The sequence below is a fragment of the Ascaphus truei genome, chromosome 17 (genome assembly GCF_040206685.1).
Source record: "Ascaphus truei isolate aAscTru1 chromosome 17, aAscTru1.hap1, whole genome shotgun sequence".
NCBI classification, from domain to species: Eukaryota; Metazoa; Chordata; class Amphibia; order Anura; family Ascaphidae; genus Ascaphus; species Ascaphus truei.
In genome coordinates, this window is record NC_134499.1 from 44,794,546 (window position 1) to 44,816,651 (window position 22,106).

General features: G+C 42.9%; 1 protein-coding gene across 4 annotated transcripts in view; it reads right to left on the bottom strand.

Moving 5' to 3' along the window:
* Positions 1 to 22,106, bottom strand: part of STAB1 (stabilin 1) — a 474,288-nt gene that overhangs the window by 393,647 nt on the left and 58,535 nt on the right. For all 4 annotated transcript variants that reach the window (XR_012788655.1, XM_075575004.1, XM_075575003.1 and 1 more), the window contains exon 4: positions 6,063 to 6,148. Coding sequence is in view for 3 of the 4 variants with exons in the window: in XM_075575004.1 (XP_075431119.1) it covers positions 6,063 to 6,148 (86 nt within the window). In the remaining variant the exon portion in view is untranslated. The remainder of the gene's footprint in view (positions 1 to 6,062; positions 6,149 to 22,106) is intronic.

The window sequence follows — 22,106 nt, forward strand, 5'->3', positions numbered from 1 at the left end:
TTTACGGGGAGACGGTGATGGGGAGAGGGCGACAGAGAGAGGGTGACACATTGAGAGGGTGGGTGAGACAGGGAGAGGATGGGTGACACAGAGAGAGGGTGGGTGACACAGGGAGAGGGAGGGTGACACAGGGAGATGGAGGGTGACACAGGGAGAGGGAGAGGGTGACACAGGGAGAGGGAGAGGGTGACACAGGGAGAGGGAGAGTGTGACACAGGGAGAGGGACAGTGTGACACAGGGAGATGGAGAGGGAGGGTGACACAGGGAGAGGGAGAGGGTGGGTGACACAGGGAGAGGGAGAGGGTGGGTGACACAGGGAGAGGGAGAGGGTGGGTGACACAGGGAGAGGGAGAGGGTGGGTGACACAGGGAGAGGGAGAGGGTGGGTGACACAGGGAGAGGGAGAGGGTGGGTGACACAGGGAGAGGGAGAGGGTGGGTGACACAGGGAGAAGGAGAGGGTGGGTGACACAGGGAGAGGGAGAGGGTGGGTGACACAGGAAGAGGGTGGGTGACACAGGGAGAGGGAGAGGGTGGGGTGACACAGGGAGAGGGAGAGGGTGGGTGACACAGGGAGAGGGAGAGGGTGGGTGACACAGGGAGAGGGAGAGGGTGGGTGACACAGGGAGAGGGAGAGGGTGGGTGACACAGGGAGAGGGAGAGGGTGGGTGACACAGGGAGAGGGAGAGGGTGGGTGACATAGGGAGAGGGAGAGGGTGGGTGACACAGGGAGAGTTAGAGGTAGAGAGAGGGAAAGGGTGACACAGGGAGAGGGAAAGGGTGACACAGGGAGAGGGAAAGGGTGACACAGGGAGAGGGAGAGGGTGACACAGGGAGAGGGTGACACATGGAGAGGGAGAGGGTGACACAGAGAGAGGGAGAAAGGGTGACACAGGGAGAGGGAGAAAGGGTGACACAGGGAGAGGGAGAAAGGGTGACACAGGGAGAGGGAGAAAGGGTGACACACACACACACACACAGACACACTCACTCAGACACACTCACAGAAAGACACACACAGAAAGAGAGAGAAAGAGAGAGAACACACACTGAGAGAATGAGAGACAAAGAGAGAGTGTGACAGAGAGAGCGAAGAAGAGAGTGCGACAGAGAGAGCGAGAGGGCAACAGAGAGAGGGAGAGGGCGACAGAGAGAGGGCGACGGGGAGAGGTCGATGGGGAGAGGGCGACGGGGAGAGGGTGACGGGGAGACGGTGACGGGGAGAGGGTGACGGGGAGAGGGCGACAGAGAGAGGGTGACACATGGAGAGGGTGGGTGAGACAGGGAGAGAGTGGGTGACACAGGGAGAGGGTGGGTGACACAGGGAGAGGGAAGGTGACACAGGGAGAGGGAGGGTGACACAGGGAGAGGGAGAGGGTGACACAGGGAGAGGGAGAGGGTGACACAGGGAGAGGGAGAGTGTGACACAGGGAGAGGGACAGTGTGACACAGGGAGATGGAGAGGGAGGGTGACACAGGGAGAGGGAGGGGGTGGGTGACACAGGGAGAGGGAGAGGGTGTGTGACACAGGGAGAGGGAGAGGGTGGGTGACACAGGGAGAAGGAGAGGGTGGGTGACACAGGGAGAGGGTGGGTGACAGGGAGAGGGAGAGGGTGGGTGACACAGGGAGAGGGAGAGGGTGGCTGACACAGGGAGAGGGAGAGGGTGGGTGACACAGGGAGAGGGAGAGGGTGGGTGACACAGGGAGAGGGAGAGGGTGGGTGACACAGGGAGAGGGAGAGGGTGGGTGACACAGGGAGAGGGAGAGGGTGGGTGACAAAGGGAGAGGGAGAGGGTGGGTGTCACAGGGAGAGGGAGAGGGTGGGTGACACAGGGAGAGGGAGAGGGTGGGTGACACAGGGAGAGGTAGAGGGAGAGAGAGGGAAAGGGTGACACAGGGAGAGATAAAGGGTGACACAGGGAGAGGGAAAGGGTGACACAGGGAGAGGGAGAGGGTGACACAGAGGGAGGGTGACAGAGGGAGAGGGTGACACAAAGAGAGGGAGAAAGGGTGACACAGGGAGAGGGAGAAAGGGTGACACAGGGAGAGGGAGAAAGGGTGACACAGGGAGAGGGAGAAAGGGTGACACAGGGAGAGGGAGAAAGGGTGACACAGGGAGAGGGAGAAAGGGTGACACAGGGAGAGGGAGAAAGGGTGGCACAGGGAGAGGGAGAAAGGGTGACACACTCACAGACACACACACACACACACACACACACACACACTCACTCAGACACACTCACACACACTCAGACACTCACACTCATAGACACACACTCACAGACACTCACACACACACTCACCCGCAAGGCAGGGGGTCACACATGACAGCAGTGGGGCCTCCGCACGGCAGTTGGCCCCCCACATGGCAGCAGGGCCTCTGCAAGGGGCCGCGCCCCGTCCAGAGGCGGACGCCGCAGTATTCCCTGATAGAATGGAGAAGGGCCGGAAGGGGATTTCCCCTGCTTAGAGCAGGGAGTAGCACCGGTTAGGGGATTTCCCCTGCTAACAGCTGAGCTGGCCATCAGAGCAGGAGAAGAGTAGGGCTCGGGGTTTCCTTAACAGCTGAGTGCATGTGTGACAGATCGGGGGAAGCAGGAAGTGGCGTGGGAAGCCGGGGTAAGCGGGGAACACCCCCACTACCATCCCCCACGGCGCGGGTATCGTGGGAAGCGGGAAGTGGCGCGGGAAGCTGGGGGGAGAAGGGGGGGAACACCTTAGCTTGCAGGAAAGGAGCAGAGGGGCCGCAGGATGGAGGATTAGAGAGTACTTACTCTCCAACAGATCTCCGGCCAGTAAAAATGGCAGCTCGTTAGGGGCGGGCTCATATAGAGCCTGGCCGCGCGCCCACAAAGCCTGGGAGCGCGCGCCAATAAGCTGTCAGGTAGGGGGAGTTTTTTTTTTTTCAGCGCGACCAGGGAAATTAAAAGAAACGAACACGTGTGCTGCTTGGGCCAATATTTACTCGCCGGAGGTTAAATCCACCCGCCCCGGGCGTGTAAATGTATAGGATTGTCGAACACTGTATGTAACTATGTATATAGCATCACTGGCATTACAATGATATGGACTTGTGGTTATCTTTTGATGCCATGATGCCAACCTCTTTTTCTTTTGGGGTCAGCAGCCCAATACAGTCAGGGAAGCCAGCTGGTTTCAAAAGAGGGCTATGTTGGTCATTCAAATGATGGCCAATGCAAGTGGGTGTAGTATTTTCACTTCAGGTATAACTGTTCTCATTACTCAGGGGGTCATACTGCCATCAGATGTCTCAAAAAACATAGAGGGATTGGGACCGGTGCTTGAGGTGACATGAAAGGGCACTAACTCTGGTGAAAACAAGAGATGCAGCCTTGGCTCATAGCTTACCCCGATAAAGAAGCAGCGACTACTTTATTTTGGGTTTATTTCAGCGGGTTTTGGTATACCCAGTGAGGGTATCTTAAAGTTAGATTTTTTTATTTTTAAGAATCCATGTTCAAGTGATAAATCTATGTTCGAGTGGTGCGAGAACAAATTGGGAAGAATGTATACATGTTTTTTTTTTATTGGAGGTCATGGAAAAAGAGAATTTATTTTGTGTAGGATAGTGGGTCTATTAGTAGGGGTGAGTTTCAGTTGTCAGTTTTAATTTAAAAAAACATAATGTTTGTCTTCAGCAACGGAAAACGTTTAGGCAGAGAAAGTACATACTGTATATCATTCAGGGTAAGGAAACTCATTTGACTTGAGTTTCATCCAGATCTAAAAGTTATATTTCTTTATAATATATATATGTGCTTATCGTTGTTTACTGTATAATATATATGTGCTTATCATTGTTTACGCTATTATATATATATATATATATATATATATATATATATATATACATGTAGAGGTATCAGTACTGTGTTAGCCGAGCTTCAATAATCAAAAAATAAATAGATGATACCGTTCTGTGGCTAACGAAATGCTTTTATTTGTGCGAGCTTTCGAGATACACTGATCTCTTCTTCTGGCGTTGTTACAATGAATGAAGCAAAAGGTATACTTAAAAACAGTGTCTCTTGGAATGTTATCTGTGCTGTTCCTTCCCCCGGTGTGGATGTGTTTTATGGCTAGAGGTGTCAAAAGGTTACTGAAAGCAAGTGAAGAAAGAGTGTGTATGTGTATCAGTGTGAATAAAAATGAATGGAGAGCCCACAGTATATACAGTGCTTTACACAATATATATATATATTGTATATATATATACATATATATATATATATATATATAGTACAAACAAAGAAAAAAAGCAGCGCCTCTACAAGTGTGTGATTAATTAATCTAGAAATTATGTGCTGGTGATTATTCAAATAATTTGAAAGAAGATGAATGATGAATTGTGAATTAAATGATATGTAAATAAAAAAAATAATAAAAATATATATTTTTTAAAACCAGAGACATAACATGAAACACAGACAGAGCTCAGTGCACATCCAGTAAAACTTATACACGATACAGTACCTAAACATACAAAATATATCAATTTGGCCAAAATGTTAAACTAAAAGACTATTTTATTTAATAGATATCTATACATATTTAGGCATTGTACCGTGTATAAGTTTTACTGGATGTGCACTAAGCTCTGTCTGTGTTTTATGTTATGTCTCTGGTTTTAAATATATATATATATATTGCCATGCTCAGTAGCACTCCTCTGTGACACTTATATGCTTATATATATGGTGTGGTTATTTTTGGGGGTTCAATATGAGCTTGTGGGTGTCCTGTATATATATATATGTGCTTATCATTCTTTAGGTTTTTGGAAAAAGACCGTATGGATAATAGATTTGTTGGTTCTGTGGGCAGGTCGTCGTGCAGCAGTTTGATCATATGGTTCTCATTTGGGTTTAAATATAAGACAATATAGGTTTATATGGGTAGATAATAGGGGCATGAGTTGGGCACAAATTCCCCCTGAAATTATCTATTTAAAGCAGTCATTGCTCTCTTGATGTTTTATTGGTACATTTGGGGGGCAATCACTTGGGCCAGAGATGCACTTTAGATTTTGTAAAGGACACAAGATTTGCCTTGTGTATTAATTTCTTCGGATTATATATTTTTTTGTTTGGTCTGTAGTCCTTCCTCGTTTATTTTGGAGGGGTGCATGGATCCTGTTGCCATTGATAAATATGTAAAGAACTTGGTGGGTGTATGTCTCCACCACTTGTTTAGATTTATTTATAACTGATTTGAAAATTAACTTAAGTACCCATGCGTTGGTGGGTAAATTGCTGCCAGGATGTGCCTTAACTGTGGTGGAATGTGATGTTTGGAAAATAAAATTGAAAACGTCAGCAGCGGTGATCATAAGCTGCAGCTTTGCCGTGCCATCTAGACATTTTACAAGAAGCCCTAGCAGAATCCTGATGTTTGTTTGTTCTAACAAATCTGTGGTCTTGTTTACACCAACAAATTTGACTCCTCGTTTATTTTTTTCCGGGAATTGTTATTTTTGGTTGTGACTGGTAAGATGGGCTGCGGCGTTGACCAGTGTGTCAATGAAGGAGTTACATTTTCTTAACTTGGGTGTTGCAGTAACACTTTCTGTTGGTCAGCGTGCAGCACTCATGGATGCAGACCCTCCTGCCTGTTTTTTTTTTTGTCAATTTATGTTGTGTAACATGATTTTCTCTTTATTTTGGGCACAGCTTGTGGGTAGATTGAGGCCATGTTATGCCATAACTGTGGTGGAATGTTATGGTTGTAAAATACAATTGGTTTGAAGAGGTAATGAGTCGTGCAGTAATTGTATAATAATATTTGGCTGAAAACTTCAGCAGCAGTGGTCACGAGCTGCAGCTTTGCTGTGGCATCTAGACATTTTGCAGGTAGCCTGACAGAATCCTGATATATTAATTATTATAATAAAGCTGTTGCCTTATTTACACCAAAAAAAATAAAAATCATTGTTTATTTTTGTTACCGTTTTTTTTAAATGTAGTTATGTACTATATCAATGTTCGAATGTGGGATGTTTGTGTTTATGCTATACACCAAGTAGTATCATGAGTACTACTTACATCACATATGCATGTTCCATTGCCTTTTATTCCATCCAGACAGGTACCATGACCACTGCAGGGCATTTCAGATCCTCCTGGGCATTCTGTCAAAGAGATCGTATTTTCTATTAGTGTTGTAATCTTCTAACATTTTTGAGTTACAACAACATTATGGGGTACATAGCCCCCCCCCACCAACGCGTTTCGAGCGTAAGCTCTTTTTCAAGGTGACTTTAAAGTACTCACATGCCCGTTTTTATAGCCCTCTGAAGCGTGCTGCAATTCATCAGCATTCACCAGACAAGAGCTTTTGCACAAACAAAGAAATAATGTTGTTGTAACTCTTTCTGGAATCCATTAAATCATTCTTTTAATGGGCACACGCTCTTTGGATGTTCTTTCATTTTTTTCCCTGCTTTGCTGGTGCCTGCTTTTTCCTATCTGTTTCCTTTGCTAGCATGCTGAAAAATCAGAAGCACACCCCCTGCTGTGGATAAAAGTCTGGACAAGCTGGATTATACATCCCATCAAGAGTGAGATATTTCATCCATTTTTGCTATCGCCATACCGATATATTATGTTGGGTCACTATATTGTGAGGTCCCTTACTACAGTGCTTGTGGGGACCCTAGTCCACTAGTCGGTTTATCATGGAGCTGTGATTGTTTCAAATTCATGGGATTTAAATCATGTCCATCCACTGGGGAGTATACATTTGCAGGATTCTTCAATCAAATGTATTTTAAACCTATGGGGTTTTTTTTGGAGCATCACACATCTACTACATATCTTGCAGAAGAATTACATGCTAGGTTCATCTGAAATTGATACCGACACTATTTGATGAAATGTCACCATGACTAATAAAATAATAGGGATCGAATCATATAAAATTACAATCACTGTAATAAGAAACACTTATACACACGTACATTTAGTCTCCAGGTGCTGTCCCACTTACAACCTCTCACACATCTTTGAGTCAACCTGTTTTCCACTCCTCATACTTATACATACTGTGATGCCCACACCATGTTGCAGTCTCTTTTAGTCCCATTGCAAGGCAGGAAACACTGTAATTCTCTATATGGGGTTTATTTACAGGGATTAAATCATACACCAACAGGCCCACCGTCCCTTTAAATCAAAATAACACATAAAAATAACACCTATTCCCTTTAGGGAAAACTGACTACACCATAGCTTTAGACCTCACTAACTGGATGGCCAGCTAAGCTGGTTCCCACCCCAAAATAGGTAGTATTATATTTAAGATACATAGTCTCTGAACACAGCAATAAAGGGGTTTGCTTATCTGCAATTCCAGGTTTTGAGCAGACGTCCTGCTTCAGTGCGGCCTTGCGGCCTATCTTCCTAAGGGAACTCGGCCCCACGTGAGCCCAGAGAAACTCTCCCCTATATGTCCACGGTCAAGGACAGGACATCACCGCTTCAGCACGGTCTGTTGTCCTTTCCTTCTTCCCTCTGGGATTCAAACCAAGGCAGTCCCAGCAGGCTCCGCAACCAACATCCAGCGGGCCTGGGGGTCTGTGCCAGCTTCACTTGCTGGGAAGCACTTCTCTGTCCCCCTCTATGGGACAGCAATCTCTCACTCTGTGACTCTCAGCATGGCAGCATTGCAGCTCTCTGTGCTTGCCTTAAACATTTCCTTGTTCACTCAAGTTGTCCATTCTGATTAATTAGGCAGCAGCTGCATTAGACATTCCAGGGAGGATTAACTCTCTGTGAGCTGGAAAAGTACACTTACTGCACTGTTCCAGCACCTAGAGATATATGATGGTATCACAATACACATACATGTACATACATGTGTTCTCATATATACCTGATGGTATGACATATCCCTCCTCCCAGTGAAACATTGTCCTGTGAGTGGCCCATGCACTATTCCCGTGCACCAGCCTCTTTGTCAGACATCCACCTCTTCTTTTTCCTTGCCTTCCAGTTGAAGAGTCTTTCCTTTGGGCCTGCAGTCTTTCCTTCTTGGCCTGCAGACTGGTCCTTCGCTACCTCTTTATCTTGTGGCGGCCGGAGTCTAGGGTTGAAGCTCCGCCTCCAGCGACGCGGTGACACGCAGCATGGCCTTCAGCTCCTCATACTGCTTTGTGGGGGGACACTAGACATTCAGCCGTTCCTGTAGCCTTTGTACATTGTGAGAAGTCTGGAAACTTTCCTTCTGTTGCCTTCACTGATCTCCTCAGCACCCACCTGTTTCACCTTGTCCTCTTGAAGACTCACACGCAGCTCTTGCAACTGGCTCTGTAGCGTTTTGCTCTACTTGTGTGTGCTGCTACAGGGAGACACGTACTTTATGCAGCCTTCTTTCTGCACTCTCCAGTGCTTCTTGCATTTCAAAATGTTAGACAAGGGAAGGATAGGGAGTGATCACAAAGCCATACTAATTGGGTAGTTAAATAGTAAATGTGATAATCGAATTGTGGGTGCAGACTGTGAACTGACTAGTGAATCAGAAAAAGGGGGGGGGGAAAGGGAAACACAAAATGGTTGTGCCCCTAAAATAATTCACTAAACTGCACACCACAGGTGTAAAATGTAACTTTTAATAAATTGACTTAAAACATATATTACCAAAGATAGGTGTAACGTGAGTTAAAAATAAATTAAACCGAATAGTAAATATATATCTCGTGCATCTATGTCATCTAGTGTGTATAATAGTAATATCCCAGTTAATCAGCTATTGATGGTGGGATTAAAGGCATATGATGCAATAGGTCAGGGTATAAGCCCCTCTGTATCAGCTGTTAGATCAGATGGTAACTATATGACAGTCAGCAAGACCAATGAGGTAATAGAAAAAAATATATAGTGATATCCAGACCTCCTAAAATGAACATATAATTAAATAATTCCGTAATTGGATCTGTCACTTGAGGTGCATAACCTGTGAATACAGGAACTAGCACTCACAGCCCCAGTGTTGATGGGTTCACAGCATATACATACACATGGGGGTAGGAGGAATGGCCACAGTGCTCACTGACTGCACAAACTAGACTGAATTCGCCAAGTTCTGTGATCTAAACATACTGAGACAGGAACCTAACAAAACTACATTAAAAACAGCTCCAAGTAGGAGACTGACAACATTGCACATCCAACGCACGTTTCCCTCCAGCAAAGGAGCTTCTTCAGGGACAAATTTTACTGGGGGGAGAAGACTGGACCCTTATATACCCTGTCAGTACCTTAATGACACAGTTGATTACCGTCAGCTGTTGCGCATGCGCACTGAGCTCACGCCCACAGAACTAAAATAAAGTATCAAAATCATCCTAATAGTGGGTATTAGAAAACTCTATGATCAGAATACCTCAAATGTACCGCTGTTAGTGTTCTCCCGATCGTTGCCCGAGCAAAGGAAACCGTTTTGAAGCATAACGGCGCCCTTGCCGGGTACTGCGCATGCATGGGAACTTAGATAATATTCCTGTTGGGCAGTAGCCACATACCACGCATGCGCGGGGACTTAGAAATATTCCTAAAGATATTAGTCAAATGCCGCGCATGCGCGAGGACTTAGAAGAATTTCCCATTTAGTCATCCGTCAGATAACGCGCATGCGCGTGGACTTAGAGCATGTTCCCATTAGGCGTCCGACAGACACCGCGCATGCGCCAGGACTTAAGACAATAGCCCATTAGGTATCGGACAGACAGCGCGCAGGCGCGGGAACTTATGATTAACTAGGCCGAATTGGCCATGCAGATCGTATGGGGGTATTAGCTGTGTGTCGCGCATGCACGAAAACTTAGGGGTTGGCGTTTTTGGTTACCTGAACCAAGACAGCCGTATGGAGTTCAATGGGACATTGCCGTATATCGCGCATGCGCGGAAACTTAGAGAACATTTCTTGTTCAGAAGTAATTATGATGCGCATGCGAAAGCTGATCGCAAGGTATTGCAATGCACAGAAATGGACTGGCATTGCACAGCAGCCTTACGTATGGTCATTGAATGACATCCAAATACATATAGTAACAGAATTTAAAGGTATAAACCAAAAACAGGGCAACAAGGGTATTAGTCCTGACATAGTGTGACAGTTCATGTCTATTACACATACTGAATAATAAAAGTCCCCAGCAGGTATGTATTACTAGGCAATGTGTCATTGAAAAATGCAGAAACGGACCAAAAATTCTAATTCAATAAAGTAAATATATAGTTATACATGCATAAAGTTAGTATCTGGTATTTACAAAATTATAAATGAGTCAGCGTGTATAAACACATTACACACATGATAAACCCAAAACTAGGGTTTACAACTATGGTATTATAGTCACTAATTTGAAAAAATAAATAATAATAATAGTTGTCATAGAATAATCTCAACCAATACACCAGGCCTGGCTACTAACACAGCCGACATAGATAATGACCAGACTGGTCATAAGGAGAGGCATGAATGGTGATATACACAGGGAAAACAATATATATAAAAAGATATAGTTGTTCAACCATAGAACCGGATTTAAATAAAAGGTGTAAAGGTAAACCCTTCATTGAGTCCGTTTGGACTCCTAGTTTTCAACTTGTAAATCCATTCTGCTTCGATACGAAGCAGGGATTGGTCAGTATTGCCGCCTCTCATGGGACATTTCAGTTGGTAGATGCCCATGAATTTGATAACATTAACATCGCCATTGTGATGTTGTGTGACGTGTCTGGCGATTGATGTTTCTGCAGAATGCTTGATTGAATTAATATGTTCCAAGACACGTCTGCGGAGTTGTCTAGTGGTCTTACCAACGTATCTCTTACCACAATTACATGTTATAAGATAGATAACGTTGGTAGTCCGACAGTTGATAAAGCTGTCAACACAATATTGCATGGTATTATCATGATTTGCAAATTCTTTGGCAACGTTAATGTATCTGCAGGCTTTACAGCCCTGGCAGCGGTACATCCCCTTAACTGGACTCAACCATGTAGATGTCTTAGCACGCTGAAAATGGCAATTCACAAGGGAGTCTTTAAGGTTTTTGGAGCGCCTGCTGGTGATAATAGGTCTAGGGCCTATAACCTTCGCCAAGTCTGTATCAGCCTGAAGGAGGTGCCAATGCCTGGTAAAGATCTTTTTAGTAGCCCACCACCTTTTGTTAAAGGTGCCAATGACTCTGATTGTGTTGTTTTTAGATTTTTTGTTGTTTTTACTCGTGGACAAAAGGGAACTCCTATCGCTGTGCAGCGCCCGATGATAAGCCTTGTTCAACGTTTTTAAGTTGTACCCATGAGTGAGGAACCTTAAGCGAAGTTCTTTAGATTGAATAATGAATTCTCCGATAGTGGAACAATTTCTCCGAAGACGAAGATACTGTCCAGTCGGGATACCAGCAATGAGGCTACTGGGATGCTGGCTCTGAGCCAGTAACAGGCTATTCGTAGCTGTGCTCTTCCTGAAGACCTTCGTTTGAATATTGTAGTCACAATCGACATAAATATTGAGGTCAAGGAAGGTTATAGATGTGATTCAAGATACAGATGCCTATGTTAAAGAATACATGAGGCTTCTCAATGATAAAGATTGTTATGAGACCCTTGAGTGCAGTCCAACATCTAAATACAAGTCTGAATTGCATAATATCCTACTAGATGCCCTTGATACAGACATGATAAGCCGTAATGAGTATGACTTTATGTACCCCAAGTCACCCACAGTGGCGACATTTTACACGTTACCGAAGGTACATAAACGGTTACAGTCCCCCCCTGGTCGTCCAATCGTTTCGGGCAATAATTACTTGTCCGAAGGCAGTAGTATATACCTGGACAAGGTCTTAAGAGACTTTGTTATCAGTCTCCCATCGTATGTTCAAGATACGAAAGACATACTTCAGAGACTGAATGGTATTAATGTTACATCTGAAACCATTCTCGTGAGCTTAGATGTCGAGTCATTATACACCTCCATTATCCATGAGAATGGCCTCACTGCTGTCAAGTATTTTCTGACCACCAGGGACTGTAGGTTTAACAGACATAACAGATTTGTGTTAGACATACTGAGTTATGTTCTGACCCATAACTACTTCGTTTTCGACGGTTTATATTACCACCAGACCCAGGGTACAGCCATGGGCACAGCCTGTGTGCCTACGTATGCCAACCTGTACCTGGGCTGGTGGGAACGCACCCACGTTTTCAATGAGGAACTATCTATGTATACTGACCACATCTCAATGTGGATCAGATACATAGATGATATCCTGCTCTTGTGGGAAGGCCCTCAGAACCTTCTCTATGAATTTGTTGAGAAACTCAATACCAATACGCTCAATTTGAGGCTCACGACTGTGCTGAGTAAGACATCTATAACCTTCCTTGACCTCAATATTTATGTCGATTGTGACTACAATATTCAAACGAAGGTCTTCAGGAAGAGCACAGCTACGAATAGCCTGTTACTGGCTCAGAGCCAGCATCCCAGTAGCCTCATTGCTGGTATCCCGACTGGACAGTATCTTCGTCTTCTGAGAAATTGTTCCACTATCGGAGAATTCATTATTCAATCTAAAGAACTTCGCTTAAGGTTCCTCAATCGTGGGTACAACTTAAAAACGTTGAACAAGGCTTATCATTGGGCGCTGCACAGGGATAGGAGTTCCCTTTTGTCCACGAGTAAAAACAACAAAAAATCTAAAGACAACACAATCAGAGTCATTGGCACCTTTAACAAAAGGTGGTGGGCTATTAAAAAGATCTTTACCAGGCATTGGCACCTCCTTCAGGCTGATACAGACTTGGCGAAGGTTATAGGCCCTAGACCTATTATCACCAGCAGGCGCTCCAAAAACCTTAAAGACTCCCTTGTGAATTGCCATTTTCAGCGTGCTAAGACATCTACATGGTTGAGTCCAGTTAAGGGGATGTACCGCTGCCAGGGCTGTAAAGCCTGCAGATACATTAACGTTGCCAAAGAATTTGCAAATCATGATAATACCATGCAATATTGTGTTGACAGCTTTATCAACTGTCGGACTACCAACGTTATCTATCTTATCACATGTAATTGTGGTAAGAGATACGTTGGTAAGACCACTAGACAACTCCGCAGACGTGTCTTGGAACATATTAATTCAATCAAGCATTCTGCAGAAACATCAATCGCCAGACACGTCACACAACATCACAATGGCGATGTTAATGTTATCAAATTCATGGGCATCTACCAACTGAAATGTCCCATGAGAGGCGGCAATACTGACCAATTCCTGCTTCGTATCAAAGCAGAATGGATTTACAAGTTGAAAACTAGGAGTCCAAACGGACTCAATGAAGGGTTTACCTTTACACCTTTTATTTAAATCCGGTTCTATGGTTGAACAACTATATCTTTTTATATATATTGTTTTCCCTGTGTATATCACCATTCATGCCTCTCCTTATGACCAGTCTGGTCATTATCTATGTCGGCTGTGTTAGTAGCCAGGCCTGGTATTGGTTGAGATTATTCTATGACAACTATTATTATTATTTATTTTTTCAAATTAGTGACTATAATACCATAGTTGTAAACCCTAGTTTTGGGTTTATCATGTGTGTAATGTGTTTATACATGCTGCCTCATTTATAATTTTGTAAATACCAGATACTAACTTTATGCATGTATAACTATATATTTACTTTATTGAATTAGAATTTTTGGTCCGTTTCTGCATTTTTCAATGACACATTGCCTAGTAACACATACCTGCTGGGGACTTTTATTATTCAGTATGTGTAATAGACATGAACTGTCACACTATGTCAGGACTAATACCCTTGTTGCCCTGTTTTTGGTTTATACCTTTAAATTCTGTTACTATATGTATTTGGATGTCATTCAATGACCATACATAAGGCTGGTGTGAAATGCCAGTCCATTTCTGTGCATTGCAATACCTTGCGATCAGCTTTCGCGTGCGCATCATAATTACTTCTGAACAAGAAATGTTCTCTAAGTTTCCGCGCATGCGCGATATACGGCAATGTCCCATTGAACTCCATACGGCTGTCTTGGTTCAGGTAACCAAAAACCCAACCCCTAAGTTTTCGTGCATGCGCGACACACAGCTAATACCCCCATACGATCTGCATGGCCGATTCGGCCTAGTTAATCATAAGTTCCCGCGCCTGCGCGCTGTCTGTCCGATACCTAATGGGCTATTGTCTTAAGTCCTCGCGCATGCGCGGTGTCTGTCGGACGCCTAATGGGAACATGCTCTAAGTCCACGCGCATGCGCGATATCTGACGGATGACTAAATGGGAAATTCTTCTAAGTCCTCGCGCATGCGCGGCATTTGACTAATATCTTTAGGAATATTTCTAAGTCCCCGCGCATGCGTGGTATGTGGCTACTGCCCAACAGGAATATTATCTAAGTTCCCACGCATGCGCAGTACCCGGCAAGGGCGCCGTTATGCTTCAAAACGGTTTCCTTTGCTTGGGCAACGATCGGGAGGACACTAACAGCGGTACATTTGAGGTATTCTGATCATAGAGTTTTCTAATACCCACTATTAGGATGATTTTGATACTTTATTTTAGTTCTGTGGGCGTGAGCTCAGTGCGCATGCGCAACAGCTGACGGTAATCAACTGTGTCATTAAGGTACTGACAGGGTATATAAGGGTCCAGTCCTCTCCCCCCCAGTAAAAGTTGTCCCTGAAGAAGCTCCTTTGCTGGAGGGAAACGTGCGTTGGACGTGCAATGTTGTCAGTCTCCTACTTGGAGCTGTTTTTAATGTAGTTTTGTTAGGTTCCTGTCTCAGTATGTTTAGATCACAGAACTTGGCGAATTCAGTCTAGTTTGTGCAGTCAGCGAGCACTGTGGCCATTCCTCCTACCCCCATGTGTATGTATATGCTGTGAACCCATCAACACTGGGGCTGTGAGTACTAGTTCCTGTATTCACAGGTTATGCACCTCAAGTGACAGATCCAATTACGGAATTATTTAATTATATGTTCATTTTAGGAGGTCTGGATATCACTATATATTTTTTTCTATTACCTCATTAGTCTTGCTGACTGTCATATAGTTACCATCTGATCTAACAGCTGATACAGAGGGGCTTATACCCTGACCTATTGCATCATATGCCTTTAATCCCACCATCAATAGCTGATTAACTGGGATATTACTATTATACACACTAGATGACATAGATGCACGAGATATATATTTACTATTCGATTTAATTTATTTTTAACTCACGTTACACCTATCTTTGGTAATATATGTTTTAAGTCAATTTATTAAAAGTTACATTTTACACCTGTGGTGTGCAGTTTAGTGAATTCTTTTAGGGGCACAACCATTTTGTGTTTCCCTTTCCCCCCCCTTTTTCTGATTCCAAAATGTTCTTGTATAAATTCTCTCTTTACCTTAACAAGCTCTGCTTTGAGCGGGTGAGCCTCTTGCTGAGAAACTTCTAACTCTGTGATGAAGTTTTGCACATCTTTCTGGGACATCTCATAGTATAGTTTCCATTGAGTACTTGTTTTCTCTGATTCGTTTGGCTTAATGTATATGGTGGTAGTGGTAGCCTTTGTCATCCCAAGGCTAGTCGACATTCCTGTGACTATTGCGTCAAGCGCTCTAGGCGCATCTTTGGTCTTTTCTGACCCAAGCCTTCCTCAACACACGGGGTAAAAAATGTCTGGAGCTTCTGCTGAAAATGGAGACTGTCCTTTTCACAGGGCTCTGTAGGAGTCATCATCATCATCCTCATCCAGCCTGAAGGGACAGTCTTTAGTGTGGTCCAGCTTTTCACACCATAAACATTTCTGGTGCGATTCCTTTTGCAGGACAACGCCAGGATACCCATTCCTGAAAGAACATTGTTTTGTGTGGCCAGGCACATTAGACATAAAACACATTGTATCCTCTATTTTCTACCTTCAGGTGTATTCTTCACCTTGTGTAACCTGTAAGCACAGCTATTCAAACACAGTAGGACAGACTTTGCTTGTAGAATTTGTTTGTTTTTTTACTTCAGTTGGGTGGCCATTTTAAATCCCTGCATTTATTTTCAAACCCACAGTCTCTGCTGCTCAATGCCTTTTTGGACTGCCCGCATTAAACTCCACTAATTGTGATGTCCACACCATGTTGCAGTCTCTTTTAGTCCCAATGCAAGTCTAATCGGCTTAAGGGCGAAGTTCGCACATGCTCGCAGCATACTTTGAAGCCTCTGCCAGGCTTCCTGAAGTATGGGCGAACCTTGCCAATAGGTGGGATGTTTTGTTCCCACGCCGCGATTGGTTGCACAGTGTAAAGATAGGATATGTGAGGTTTTAAAATTCTGTGCAGCCAGTCAGGAGGTAGATTCAACATGCTGTAAAAATATTCACCTGAGATTTTCTCTAAGATCTTTCCTGTAACCAGATGTAACATCGTAACGAAGTAAGTGTATTTTCGTATTGTTTTGTAAATGAAGCTGTCTATGTTCATTGTGTGAATAAATTACAATTTATTTTATCTCTCGCTTTGCTCAATCAAAGGATCCGTGGATTTTTGTGTTAAAAGCATTGGTCTCCTGTGACAACAGGTAAGTAGCTTCACTGGTATAAACCAGTTTTTAACTGCACTAAATTACATAGCTTATGCTGAGTATATTAATCCCTTTGGGGTATATTTCACAGAAAATTCATATGCATTTAGCATAGGGACCTGCTATTGAGACTTACCTTAACGTTGGTTGGCAGGCTTGACATTATTTGATCAAAGGATGTAACCAAAAGTCTCCTTTGTCTTATAGATTTAGTTTGCACTATGTATTTTTCCCCATTTATTGCTATCTCAATGGGAGAAGCGCAGGGATTAACTTTCTGTTTTTGCACATTTGTATGGCCAATCTTTTCACCAGCAGCATGATCCTTTCATGGAGAAGCGCGGTTAATATATATTTGTTTTAAACGAACCATGAGAACCTACAAAAGAAGAGAAAATTATGTCGATAAAATTCAAGATATGTGGGGTTAATTATGTCGTGGGAGACCAGGTTTATTGTACACCTTTTATACCAGGATCATTCATTGAGCAAAACAGGTAATGAAATTAATTGTAGTTTATTCACTTAAATAGGCATACACACAATGATACACAAAATACAGTCGACAAGACACACTTACTTGGGAACTGGGGTAAAAAACTAGACTTTCCTAGCTGCTGTGCAGTCTAAAACAGATTTTTTTCCTTGACCGGGACTTACAGTAGCTCCAAACGTCCTGAAACTAAAATCGTATAACAATCTCAACCGCGGCCACTATGTTAAATTGTGACGTGGCCGCGAAAAGCTGGATGTAGAATATTTTCCGGGCAAAGATTTCTGAAGCTGGTGACTTGCTATTCACGCAAGAGCACTTTTTAGTCCTTTCAAAAATCCAGCCGATGTTTCTGGTGCTGAGAATCTCTCGTTTGATTTGCTCAGGGTTTCTTATAGTATTTTGGAATTCATTCACATAATACTACAGCCAATCACAGTGTGGGAACTTTCCTTTCAGCCAATGCCCGTCTCTGAAGCTGGGTAAGTGGTGTTGTCTCTGAAGCCGGGTAAGCGGCGAATCTGAATCTGCCAAGGGAAATGTACAAGCAACCCAGCCTGCTGGGTTAGGCTCCTCCAAGTCTGGTGGGGCAAATGGTAACCGGACCACTTCCATTAATTCCAGGATGTGGGTACTTGAGCCCTTCCCTGCTTCCCAAATGGTCTTCTCATCCCTGCCATCCTCCGGTGGCTTTCATCTCCGATGTCCTACAGACTTACTGGTACCAATTTGGTAGCCCATGGTAGTCTGTCGGAATATTGGTTCTGAAAGTCCCAGCTCATAACCGTGCATAACAGTATATCTTATATGAAACACAATGTTAATAAAAAATATACTTTTACATGTCCGACGTCTCTGGGTATGGGGAATAGAATAGAAAGCTGCACTTTATTTTCTACTAGCCTATATTCCCCACATACTATATCATAGACTTGGACTGGACTCTAAGAGTCCCCTCACAACCTTATCTATGGTTGGGGCACCCATGAACCCCTATATAGGTTCTGGGTTACCTGGGCATTAACAGTATCCCCCTTAACCTAGGGACCCCTCATAGTTACACAGACACTTTGCATCCCTTTGCACCATTTACCTTTCTGGGCTGTGCGGAAGAAGGGAACCCTAGTGGTGCGTCGCGCAAGCATTTTCAAGGGGAGATATTGTCGGGACAATGTGCCTACATGTATCCAGGAATCAGACCTGATTCGCGGGTACACGTTTAAGGGAACCAGCATCTCTGGACCCTGACTAGCTAGGCATATTCTGACAATTCCTCCGCAAACTCTCTCCCCCCCCCCCTTGAAACTTATACCCTAGCAATCCCTGCTTGCTGGCATCCCTGGAAAGGCAAAAACATAAAAATTATTTATTGTCGCACATTTACACAGTGTGTATGTACAACGGTTAGGCTCAAGAGCTGACACTCTTGAATCCCAATACATGGATCAGAGGTAACCAAACGAGCTTAAACATTTATTGAGAGCCTGGTTTCCCCCCTCACCGTCACAAATTAAATGACATTTAAAAAAAATAATGAAAGCAAACAAGAAGAGTTTTGTACTGAGGATAATACGTCTTATTCTAAAGAAGAGAGGCAATTTGAACATTTTCTTAAATGTCCTAACATCCCTCATAAAGAAAATCCTTTAACTTGGTGGGCAAAAAAATGCAGCTATCTTACCTGAACTGTCAAAATTGGCCTTCACCAAGCTGCATACAAAGTGAAAGGATGTTTAGCGAGGCGGGAATCATATCAGAATCAGAATAAATGCCTTCCGCGAAATGCAGAAAACTATTGTTTCTTCATCATAATGTCCCATTGTTGAAATGTAATTATTAAAATTGACTGCACTTATTTTATTCTTTACTTAAGAATATGTTATAAAGTTTATTAAATTTGACAGGCTGGTACTGTTTAGGATCCAGGGCAGGAAGGGAGCAGCATCATCAGGAACACCCAGAAAAAAATACAAAACTCATCATAGTGTAGTATGAAAAATAAATGTCAATGTGTGGAACTTGGCTCTTTAAATAACCTACTTACAGAATGTAAGATATATAAGTGCAGGTTTGTAATTGTGATGGATCTTTGGACACCTCAGGTTATGGGTTGCAGCAAGCAGCAGCATACATCAGATAGGGGTGGTGTCAGGCAAGATGGTGTTTTCACTCTGGCAGCAGCTTCCAATCAGTCATATGCAGTCATACAAAGATAAGGGAAACAATAGTGCTTTACCAAAATAACACAGAGTTTTATCGTGAAGACGAGCAGGAAATGTACTCACAATATAATAAATGAGCACATTCATATCATGGTATCTTTAGGAACCAGGGTATTGGATCGGCCGGTGGAGAAATCCCTCACTTCACTCCGCTTCCTTGTCCTCCACGAGGGTGCCCCCTCGTCCGGTGCCAGATGGATGGCGTCTGTCGTCACTTCCTGGCCTGGCGGTGACGACTTCCGGTGAGCGTAAGTAGAGCGGAGAGTAGGGGGAACGCCGGTCCAAGACTATGCCTCCGTGAATACAGCAGAAAGACAGTTCCCAAACGGTAGATACAGCTGGGCTCTGCTAACTGTCTGCAGATTTCTTTAGCTCAACGCGTTTCACTGCATGCCGCAGCTTCCTCAGGAGCAATGATAATGTCCCCTACTGGGTGCTATTTAAATAGCCCATTCAATTAGGGCAATTGGTAATGCAATCATATATAATTGACACAAGATGATGAACATCATTACACACAGAGTCTCCCAAGCTGGGTACATAATCTCTGTGATCCAAAAAAACGACGCATAAAATACTTTAATACAATTTATTTAAAAAGAACATAGAACAGAATATATACTAAAATAAAAAATTAAATACTAAAATTAATGGGTAGTCGTTAGGTCGAGATGCTTAATGGAAGGTAGAGAGAGAGAAAGAGACATATGTTAGTTGATCATAAACACAAAATATGATTAACTTAAATAAAAACATATAAAAGTTATACAATGAGAAATCCAAACTGGAAATGTAAAAGACTGGCATGACTAAAAGTGACTTAAAAAGGAGGGGAGGGGGAGGGGGAAGTGTGTGACATAGGGGAAAATTTATTTTAAAAAATAAAATAAAAATAAAATAAAAATAAAATAATAACTAGAGGAAGGGTGCAATCTCAAAATCAACATTAAGACCATGTGGTGTCAGCGTGTTAAGTTTATGCACCCAAAACATCTCTCTTTTGCTTAAATCTAAATTTCTATCTCGTCCTCTCCAATGTTGTGCCACATGCTCTATTGCGGTAAATTTTAACCCTTTTGTATTGGAGTTGTGAAAAGAGGAAAAATGTTTGGAGACATTATGTGACTGCACACTACGCCTTATATTGCTTAAATGCTCCAAAATACGTATCTTAATAGCTCTTGATGTTTTTCCAACGTATTGGAGCCCGCATGGGCATTCCAGGAGGTAGATTATATAATTAGAGTTGCAGTTCATGTATTGTTTAATTCTGTAATCCTCATTTTTATTATTGCACCTAAATCCCTTTTTGTCTTGCTGTTTGTATTCACAGGCCTTGCAACAACCACAGCCGTGAAACCCTTCCAATTTTTGAAGCCATCCATTTCTATTTGTCTCTACTTTCTTAATATTACTGGGAGCTATTATACCTTTTAGATTTTTGGCCTTTTTAAAAATCACTCTCGGGCGATCTGGGATTTCTTCTTTTAAAATCGGATCATTTAATAAAACATGCCAGTGTTTCTGTATTATTTTCTTTATATTGTTTGACTCTTTATTAAAAGAAGTTAAAAATGCTGTGTCGAAATTTTTCTTATTATTTGAAGATGTTTCTCTATCTTTAGCTACTAATAGGTCAATTCTATTCAGACCATTTGCTTTTTCTAATGCCATGTCTAGGAGTTCTGTTTTGTATTGTTTTTCTACAAAACGTTCTTTCAGTATATTGCATTGATCATTGAATACTATATTGTCTGTGCAATTTCTCCGCATTCGTCTGAATTGGTTGTATGGGACATTGTCCATCCATATATCCTGGTGACAGCTTGTACGTAATATATAATTATTGCTGTCAACTTCCTTAAAGAAAGACCTAGTTTTGAGAATCTCATTCTCTATATAAATATTCAAATCCAAATAATTGAGGGAACTATTACTTGTCACAGAGGTGAATTGTAAGTTATACGTATTCACATTAATACTCGACAAGAAGGAGTCCAAACTCTCCTGGCCACCACGCCAAATTAAAAACACATCATCGATGTAGCGCCGCCATAGGACAAGGTCCGCCCCCAGAACGCCACCGGGCCAAATGTGCTGTTCCTCCCAGAATCCCATAAAGAGATTCGCGTAACTGGGAGCAAACCTCGTACCCATGGCGGTGCCACATCTCTGAATGTAAAAACTGTTCCCAAACCAAAAATAATTCTTGTCAAGTATGAAACAGATACCATCTATAATAAACTGAATCTGCTGTTCTTTCATATCTAGATCTTGTTTCAGAAAGAAATTAACAGCTTCACATCCTAAGGTTTTTTCAATCGATGTATATAGAGATGCAACGTCTACAGTTGCCATGATGTAATTATTATTCCAAGTAAAATTCTCTAATAAATTTAACACATCAGTCGTATCCTTCAGATATGATTTAAGAGATTTGACATGACTCTGTAAAAAAGTGTCAATATATGCAGATAGGTTTGATGTAAGTGAGTTTATTCCGGAGACGATTGGTCTCCCGGGAGGTTGTTTCATGCATTTGTGGACTTTAGGTAATATATAAAAGATTATATTATAGACAAAAAGACATATGACATCCTACCAAACAACCCCACAAAAACCTTTACGGATGATCTGAGAATTCTCTTAGATCATGGCAAGGAATTAGGCATATTGAATGAGAATGAATATAAATTTCTATTTAACGAATGTCCCCAACTACCGATCTTTTATATATTACCTAAAGTCCACAAATGCATGAA